Here is a 10,651-nt window from a genome sequence, read left to right as displayed (position 1 = left end):
GAACCAAAGCAGCCCAAAAGGTTATAAGAAGCCCTTTACTTATCCACTAAAGAAAAGGTCATTAGAAATTCTAAAAGACATGATTTATTACCTAAATCTTTCTTAGCTTGTTCTGTTTTCCCTGTTCTTGCAATTTCATATATCACTCATGAGCTTTCTGTTTCTCTATCTCCTCTCTACATGATACACAAAAGTTGATAATAAATACAATTGCTTTACATGCAAATCTGTTCAAAGTATAAAGAAGTATGTACTCCACAGAAGATTTGTGTCATAGGACTGAAAAAGAATCAAAGAAAACCACAAAGATATATTTAAAATAAAAAATAAAAAATATGGACTCCCACTTCGAAATAGAACATAAATATGTCCTCTTGAAGAACAAAAGTGACCATTAACAAACCTTTCACGCCTTGAAAGTTCAGTTGTTTTCCCCAACTGCACAGGAAGAAACAACATTACTTCTTTTTTTGGCATAAGTTAATAAATGAAGAATGCATGAGAAAATTTGGTGGAGCTTACATCGATATCTCTGGCTTTCAAGGACTTTTGCTTTACCAAATTAGGATTTTCAATCTGGATAATACCTTGAGTGCCTTTCAGCTTCTGCTAAACATTAATTGAGAAAAAGACAATGGAATCATGTTGATGAGCAACACCCATAAAACAATCCAAAACATAAGCACAATAAAGCCATCAAAGTAACAGCTGGTCATTATTACTAACTTCATTATTTCCTTCAGATTCTTCTTCAGATCCTTTTTGAGATCCTTCTTCCTCAGAAACTTCCTCTTCATATTCAGTTTCTTGCTAATTACATCAAATTTATGGAAAAAGTGATGCATAACAACATAAAACAACTCAATAATAAGAAACAGGAAAGGCAACCTATTCCATAACAGACTCTTGTTGCAGAATCAATGGCACTTTCAATTAATCAATAATCTGCATTGCTACAAAATGTGTGTGTGAGTGAGTGTGTGTGTGTGAGAGAGAGAGAGAGAGAGAGAGAAACCTTTCTGAGAGAGAAACTAAGTTTTAACAAAGAAAAAACAATAATGTGAACTCAATAACTTACTGTTTCTGTAGATGCTTGAAACTAGCTGGTCATGCCATTGGGCAAAAAGATCAAGGCAATCGGCATTGCTCGCATATGAAACAAAATTAGGTGCTCAACGTTGGCATATATGTCCTGCAGGATGACAACGTTGCAACATTATGCTGTTGATAAAGGTCTTGCCAAAAAACTATAAGATATAAGCTATATAGCAAGTGCATTTTCTGACACCAAATCGATTAAAAAAAAAAAAAAAACAAAACAAAACAAACTCAAGAACCTCGATAAATATATAAGACATTCCAGAACACTATATAAATTATATTTTTGCAGTCACTTATCTGAATCCATTAACTACAACTCCTGAAAAAATAAAGGTTACCTGAGAAAGTTCAGTGAAACCTCTTCAACGCCCATTTGACATAACTACTAGTTTCTAATCGTACAATTAAGGAAACCCCATAAAATCCAGAAGAAAATAAGATACGGAAACACACACTAATATTTTTATGGAGAACTCATGGACAGAAAGAGCAAAAAGCACAAAGAGATATGGCCCAACATGTCACCAGAAAACTATAAAGGAAAAATGACCATAACAGGTCTCAAAATCTAGATTTTATAGGAAAAGCATCTATAGTGGCAGATGTATGCAGGTTCAGTAATTATCAAAGAAGAAAACACACACAAGAACGGAGCCAATGATCATCCCATTACTTCATGGAAAAGCCAAGCAAAGCCCAAATGGATATGTCAACTATGTGATCGTATGAGTGTGAGACCAGCCTATTCTTGCAGCTACCCCTGATTTGCTACCAGAAAAAGTGCCAGCGTTGCCAAAGATATTGCTGGACTTAACACATAGCATCTTGAAAGAACCCAAGACGCAATAGAGCAGTTGAGGAACAAAAGTGGCATTGGTCTTCCCTAGCGCCTCCAAGTCTTTATTTGAGTGGATATCAAGCAATTTTTATGCCTCCAAAAGATAAATATTTCATTTCCTTTTTATTCTTAAGAGTTATTTTATTTGCTTCCAAACTAAATTCTTAAATTCTTTTATTTTCTTTTCGTTGTTGCCAAAGTGGCACCAACCTGACCTACTAAATTCTTAAAAAAAAATAAAAAAATAAAAAAATAAAGGTGAATTCCATAGCTTACCTTTTCTCTACATGATTGATCCTTATTGGTCATGCAATTGGGCAGCTAAATCTAGGCCATCGACATTGCTCACCTATGAAACAAAATTAGGTGCTCAAAGGTGGCTCAAATGTCATGCTGTACAACAACATTACAGCATTATGATGATTATGTTGGACTTTACCAAGCAAGTATGAAATAAGAGCCTAAGCTATATAAAAAAACTGGTAGGATTTCTGTAAATCAATACTGCACCTTGCCAGTAGACAAATTTGCATGATGAGAACACAAAAAGAGCTTTAGATGTGATACACATCGAGTATCAGCAATAGCCTATTTCATCAAAAACCGTCAAAACACAACTTGGCAATGTCATTCCATACAGTCAGACGCCCATGAGGAACTTTGTATCCCTTGGGTTCTTATACCTCCATTTAGGAAAAGGAAAACCATCATGTGCTTCCGATTCATATTTTTTACGTAGCCCCATCAAAGTAAGGATGGTGAAACATTATTATCTCTCAAGTTTGCAAAAGAACAACCATCTCCAAAGATTAGCAGAAAGCATTGAGAAATTACCAGATACAGTACACACATGAATCATTCCTCCCACAAATAAAGTAAGATTCCATATATTTTATAATTGATTCATGAAATTCAATTAGAACCAACAATAAAATCTAAGGACCTACCCTTGAAATCCCAATATCTAAACAAACTAAATATATCTCAATGGGCTCTCTCCGGTCTTAATGCATCTCAGTGAGTTCAATCTAGCATAAATAAAGAAAGAAGAAGTCCTACATGCAAGAACAACGTTTAAGACAATAGAACAAATGGGAGATTAATCAAATACGTACACCACCTAGAAAATCACCGAAAGCAAAAGAAAGAATATGAAAAGCATCTCATTGAATTCAAATTAGCGACTAATACAAAACAATCACTTGAGAAAACAGGCAAAAATATAGAAACACCTTGAAGATCACCAATAATCATTAAGAAAAAAACAAACAAGGAAACCCCATATGAGGTAATTCAAAATTAGCCGAAAGATAAAATACCCACATAAAAAGACATCATTTCACCGTCAAAGCCAATGTTCACAGAAAAGAAAACAACATATGCAAGCTCAACTCAAAATTACAGGGGACGAAAACAAAGACCCAGGTCCATAAACAGCCTCAAAACACAAAAATACACAAAGACCCACGTACATACGAGGAGGATGTGCGTATGTGGGTCGGATCCGATTCGATTCGATCTAGGTTCGTCTATCTTCTCCTTCTCCTTCTTCTTCTTCCTCTTCCTGTCTTGTTGATTTCGCTGTTTCTCGGAGTGAGATCGAGAGAGAGAGTGAGAGTGAAAGAGTGATTTTATTTTGAGTCAAAGTGATTTTGGGACTTTGAGTCAGAAAACAAAAAAAAATGGTATGAAAATTTCATAAAATTTCAGAAAATTAGCGCCAATTTCAGAGATGGCGCTAATTTTATTTGGTACAATCAATGTAGTCGCCGCTAATTATCTCAAATAGCGGCGATCCAATATGTCGCCCCTGAGGTTTTTTTTTTTTTTTTTTAAATTATACTTACAATTTTTTAATTTTTTATTTATTTATTTATTTAATTTTTCTCTTGTAATATGTTTTTATTATTATACTATTAACTAAAAATTTTCATTTAATAAATTTTTATGATAAAAATAATTAAGTTGATATTTATCTTATAATTAATTATAAAATAATACAAAATCCAAAGATAATATAAGATCAATATAACTAAAGCACTAAGATAATATAAAAAGCTTACAGTTCAATTGAATGTTCGATCGAACCTAGAATTGTATCCAATTTGTCAATTTGATCTATCAATTGATCATACTATGATCAATCGAACTAATTCATTAGGATCGATCGGATGTTTGTTTTTTTAATTTTTCTCTTGTAATATGTTTTTATTATTATAATATTAACTAAAAATTTCTGTTTAATAAATTTTTATGATAACGATCATTAAGTTGATATTTATCTTATAATTAATTATAAAATAATGCAAAATCCAAAGATAATATAAGATCAATATAACTAAGGCACTAAGATAATATAAAAAGCTTACAGTTCAATTGAATGTTCGATTGAACCTTCAATTGTATCCAGTTTGATATATCAATTGATCATATCATGATCAATCGAACTAATTCACTAGGATCGATCGGATGTTTGATCGAACATTAATCCTATCACGATCAATCGAACTAATTCATTAGGATCGATCGGATGTTTAATCGATCATTGATCCTATCACGATCAATCGAACTAATTCACAAGGATCGATCAGATGTTTGACCGATCATTTGATCCTATCACGATCAATCGAACTAATTCCTTATGATCGATCAGATGTTTGATCCTATTACGATCAATCGAACTAATTTATCTAGATCGATCGGATGTTTGATCGATCATTTGATCTTATCACAATCAATCGAATTAATTCAGTAGGATCAATCGGATGTTTGATCGATAATTTGATCCTATCACGATCAATCGAATTAATTAACTAAGATCGATCGAACATTTGATTTTATCAAGATCAATCCAGCTAATTCATTAGGATCGATCAGATGTTTGATCGAACATTTGATCCTATCACGATTAATCGAACTAATTCATTATGATCGATCGGATGTTTGATCGATCATTTAAATATATCACGATCAATCGAACTAATTCATTTAGATCGATCGGATGTTTGATCGAACATTTGATCCTATCACGATCAATCGAACTAATTTATTAGGATCGATCGGATGTTTGATCGATCATTTAAACATATCACGATCAATCAAACTAATTCATTTAGATCGATCGGATGTTTGATCGATCATTTAAACATATCACGATCAATCGAACTAATTCATTTAGATCGATCGGATGTTTGATCGAACATTTAATCCTATCACGATCAATTGAGCTAATTCGTTATGATCAATCGAATGTTCGATCAATCATTTGTTCTTATCATGATCAATCGAACTAATTCATTAAGATCAATCGGATGTTCGATTAATCATTTGTTCTTATCACGATCAATCGAACTAATTCATTAAGATCGATATTTGATCATATCACGATCAATCGAACTAATTCACCTGGATCGATCGATCATTTGATCCTATCATGATCAATCGAATTAATTCACCAAGATCGGTCAATTGTTCGATCAAACATTTAAATAAGAATAAGAAATAGAAATAGAAAACATCAATAATAATTAATTCGAGAATTTGTTTTCTTTAAAAGAAAAAAATAAATATTGATTTTTTATAAAAAAAAATAAGAATAGAAAATAGAAAAAATTCACCAAGAATTAATATAAAAGAAATAATGACATATTATTGGAGGTGAATTTTTGGTAATTAATCTTTTCTATTATATATGTAGGGTCAATAGTATCGCCCAATTATTTATAATTTGTGGTTTTTTTTTTTTTTTTTTCAGGGGTAAAATAGCGGCAACTGCTAAAGTTGCCGCTATTAGTCCCTTAATAGCGGCAACTTTCAGTGGCCGCTAATAGGCCTATATTTTTTTTCCTTGTTTGTAAAGACCATTAGCGGCAACTCCTAAAGTTGCTGCTATTAGGCACGTAATAGCGGCAACTAAAAGTTGCCGCTAATAGGCCTATTTTTTTTTCCCCCTTTTTGGTAACCGCTATTAGGGCCCTAATAGCGGTGACTTTTAAAGTTGCCGCTAATAGGCCTATTTTTTTTTTTTCCCTTGTTTGTAAAGACCATTAGCAGCAACTGGTAAAGTTGCCGCTATTAGGCCCCTAATAGCGGCAACTACTAAGGTTGCCGCTATTAGGCACGTAATAGCGGCAACTGTTTTTGTAAAGACCTAAGGTTGCCGCTCATAGGCCTATTTTTTTTTTTTTTTTCCTTTTTTTGTAAAGACCATTAGCGGCAACTATAAAGTTGCTGCTATTAGGAACGTAATAGCGGCAACTTTAAGTTGTCGCTAATAGGCCTATTTTTTTTTCATTAGCGGCAACTTTTAGTTGCGGCTAATAGGCCTATTTTTTTTTTTTTTTTCCCCCTTTGTTTGTAAATACCATTAGCAGCAACTCATAAAGTGGCCGCTATTAGGGGCATAATAGCGGCAACTTTTCATGTGGCCGCTATTAGGCACTTAAGATTTTTTTTCTTCTCTTTTTTGGTAAAGACCATTAGCGGCAACTCTTAAAGTTGCCGCTATTGACCCCTAAATAGCGGCCACTTTGGGATGTCGCCGCTGTTATGCTCATAATAGCGGCAATTGGTAGATGCCGCTAATTGTGTTTAAATAGCGGCAACTTAAATGTCGCCGCTAATTAAAGGCTATTAGCGGCAACTTTTATAAGTTGCCGCTAATGACCCCTTATTAGCGGCCACTTTTGGGTCGCCGCTATTAATTTGGTTACTAATGACCAAATTTCTTCTAGTGCATGTGCCACACCTTCCCATCCTACCATAATAAATGTGAAAAGTAAATCAAAATTGCATGCCGCCATCACATTTTGAGTTCGTGTTCATTTTCTTCCAATGAATGAAATTTTCTTATCCTTTCTAACAACAACTGGGATATGTGTTCCATCAATGGCACCGATATAGTCCTAAAATACACGTAATTAAATTTTAGATACTTATTAAGCTACTTTAACAAAACGTAAGCACACATTGAGCAATATTGATAAACAAATAAAGTAAGTACCTTAAAATGTGGCCAATACAATGGATTTGATGAGATCAGAAGGTTTGATGAGATCCATTGCCATTAGGTTAAGCGCTTTCAGAACTGTATAAAAATGTCTATGTATAGTCTCACCAGAATGTTGGAACATTTCTTGAACCATTCTATTACATAATCCTTGTCCAAGAATAAACAAACATATACCTACTGACTCTTCTAGTCTAATATGCCTCGTGTGCTAAAGTCCATATGTATGTTGCAGAACATTACATAATTGAAAGAAAATACGTGGTTTCATTCTAAACATATCATGACATATAGTCTCATTTCCAGTCATCATATGTATCAACCACCTATATCCAATTTCTTTATAATTTTTACAATGTTGTTTATCAATGTATTTAATGGCATATGTCACTACTGCACGACATCCAGCAAAAACAAGATGGTAAAATTCATCATTACTATCATCATTATCATCATTCTTGTTATTATCATGAAAATGATCATCATTACCATAATCCATATAATCATCATAGTCCATGTGAGTGATACCTAAAAAATATTAACAATTAATAAGATAAAACACATAAAACTATCTTTTAAAGAAATTGTTCAACAATCACACTTATCAAATTTGCATTATTCAAATATAAAATAACATAAGTCATATCAAGTGGAGAAACTAAAATTACATTGTCCAAATATAATAATAATAATAATAATAATAATAATAATAATAAAAACACATAGTTCAAGCATCCCAACACCTAAAATAACAAGTGTTTTATTGCAATTTTATCCACTTGCTAATCAAGTAAAGAAATGGCGGTTGTCTATCGATTTCGCTTCATCTTTTAGAAACATAAGCTGCAAATGTGGTTTTTTCAACACAGCGAACACCTCTCTCTTTTCTTTATTCTGAAAAATACGAACTGCCATACGATGGAAATCAGAACCCTCCTCAACACCATCCAAGGTCCACACGCGCTTCAAGACATCATGAATACTGTTACTTGAATTTGCTTGACTTGTGGCCTTTAACTCAACAACGCTGTTTTGAGAGTGCGTTTTTAAAGCAAAAAATGCACCGTTTTTTGCTTAGGGTGCGTTTTGGTTCGGAGTAGGGATTCAAGTGATGACACTTGTCACTTATTAGAATAGGTTGTCCTTATAAATTTGTGGATCCGCCACGGGTAACGACCCCCTTAATATATAAACAAAAAAGCAGATCCTCACAATACTTGGTATAGGATTGTGATTCATAGCATGATACTACTCCCTCATGGTCCTCCGAAAAAGAACTCAAATGAATAACCAAGTTAAAGTATAAATTTGAGACTATTTCCAAAAAATCTCAAAATTGACTTAAATTCCATCAAAATAACATAAACTAGACGAAGGAATGGGAAGAAATACAACTCCACCTTGATACCAGCACATCGATCTCGTAGTGTTTTGTTGTAGGCCAATTTGTAAATATAAAGTCAATTAGATCTTCGGTTCTAAAGAAAGTTGGGATTTTGACAGGGTGATCATATCAACAAAAACAATTAATCTTTTACAAATAAAGTTTCTTATTTCTACAGAAAATAACAATCTTAAATATTCATCTCCATATATCAGTTGCTCATATTCTATTATAATATATACCGTTGTATTACAGGGCTGAATCCTCTTTCAATTGAAATGGGGAGCAGATTTCCATCTCCACCCGAGTGTTACCTTCGTCTTTGTTGTAGTAGGGTTGGCAATATTCATACGTTGGTACGTTCACGGTGAACACAAAGACACTGACATGCACACCTACACATGCCATCGACAAGAACGTCAATATGTTTCTTTCTGAAACAAGGGAAAGAGTCGATTCCATTTATCTGCTGGAGTGAAATCCGGTGTTCTACCTAGGGGTGTAAAGGCGGGCGGTTTTTAACCGCCCGCTAACCGCTAACCGCTATAACCGCCAACCGCCTAACCGCCTAACCGTTTAACCGCATTAACCGCTAACCGCCTAACCGCCATAACCGCCTAGCGGTTAGCGGTTAGCGGTTAGCGGTTATTGGGTCTACTAACCGTAACCGCTAACCGCTAACCGCCTTTTTATATAATATATTTTTATAATTATACATATAACATAATCACTTGATCATTAAATCACAATTTTTTTAAAAAATAATTAAATCACAATTTGAGTATTAATATATTATCACTATAATTTATATGATTATATCATATAATCACTTGATCATTAAATCACAATTTTTTTTAAAAATAATTAAATCACAATTTGAGTATTAATATATTATCACTATAATTTATATGATTATATCACATGAGATTGATTATTAAATCATTTGATTATATAATAACAAATTATACATATATAATATGACATAACTCATAAGTATACTAATTCATACTAATACAACAATTAAATATCTAGAGACTTATTTCCAATGTATGTTATAAACCTATAAGTCTATATAAGTCTACATATGTATATGAATAATATAAATGTATAATATCAATAGTTAATCATATGATTCAATGACAATTCAAATACTTTATTCAAGACTTCAAGTGAATCATATTATTAATGTACAATGATGATATGATTCGTATAATATCAAATTAAGTAATTGACATTGGATTAAACAATGACCAATGTGTTACTTATAAACATAATTTAAGTATTAATGTATTATCATTATAATTTTAGTAATTTATATATTATCACTATAATTGATATGATTATATCACATGATGACTTGATCATTAAATCATATGATTATATAATAATAAATAATACATATATAATATGACATAACTCATAAGTCATAAGTCTACAAGTTAATCATATGATTCATGTACAATGATAATCACAATTGATTCAATTGAATTAAACAATATGTTACTTATAACTACAAGTCTACAATTTAATTAAAGCATTATTAGATACTTTAGGAATTTAGGATTTAGGAGTTTGAACATTACCATTTACCATTAGATATTAAGTTCAATTCAAAGAAAAAAGATTATAAGTAAATATGATAAGAATTTAAATAATTAATCATATGAATCATATGATATAATTTAATGAGACTATATGATTATATAATATCAAATTAAGTAATTGACATTAGATTCAACAATGTGTTACTTATAATCACAATTGAAGTATTAATGTATTTTTTGAACATTTTTTAGAAAAAGAAATTTAACCATTTTTTGAAAGAAAAAAAAAAAAGAAAATTAACAATTTTGAACAATTTTGAATTTTATATATATATATATATATATATATATATAATTGCTTATAGTTATATTATATGCATATTGAATAATATAAATGTATAAGATAAATATTTAACTATATGATCCAATTACAATTCCAATACTTAATCAATTATTCATGTACAATGACAATGACAATGTGATTCATATAATATCAAATTAAGTAATTGACATTGGATTAAACAATGTGTTACTTATAACTACAATTGAAGTATTTTTGTTTGTTTGTAAGTTTATAAGATCAACACTTAATCATATGATCCAATGACAATTCAAATATTTATAGCAATTGGGCCCAAGAAGATATTAAAAATACAAGAAAAAAAAATGAGGGTAAAAAAAAGCCCAAAAAAAAAAGCCCAATTTTAAAAAAGCGGTTAGCGGGCGGTTATCTATTTCACTAACCGCTAACCGGCCACTAACCGCTAACCGTTAAC

The 10,651-nt window shown here is 31.7% G+C and overlaps 1 protein-coding gene across 1 annotated transcript; it reads right to left on the bottom strand.

The window, feature by feature from the left end:
* Nucleotides 1-7,464, bottom strand: LOC132178258 (uncharacterized). Its single transcript, XM_059590708.1, is given in 6 exon segments — nt 1-124; nt 127-176; nt 404-438; nt 523-609; nt 727-810; nt 7,342-7,464. Coding segments are annotated over 6 exon segments (468 nt in total). The 3' UTR covers nt 1-35.
* Between the last annotated feature and the right edge of the window lie 3,187 nt (nt 7,465-10,651).

Source organism: Corylus avellana, chromosome ca4 (assembly GCF_901000735.1).
Source record: "Corylus avellana chromosome ca4, CavTom2PMs-1.0".
In the NCBI taxonomy this organism is placed as follows: Eukaryota; Viridiplantae; Streptophyta; class Magnoliopsida; order Fagales; family Betulaceae; genus Corylus; species Corylus avellana.
Note: the sequence above shows the minus strand (reverse complement) of the source record. Positions and strands in the feature narration are given on the sequence as shown.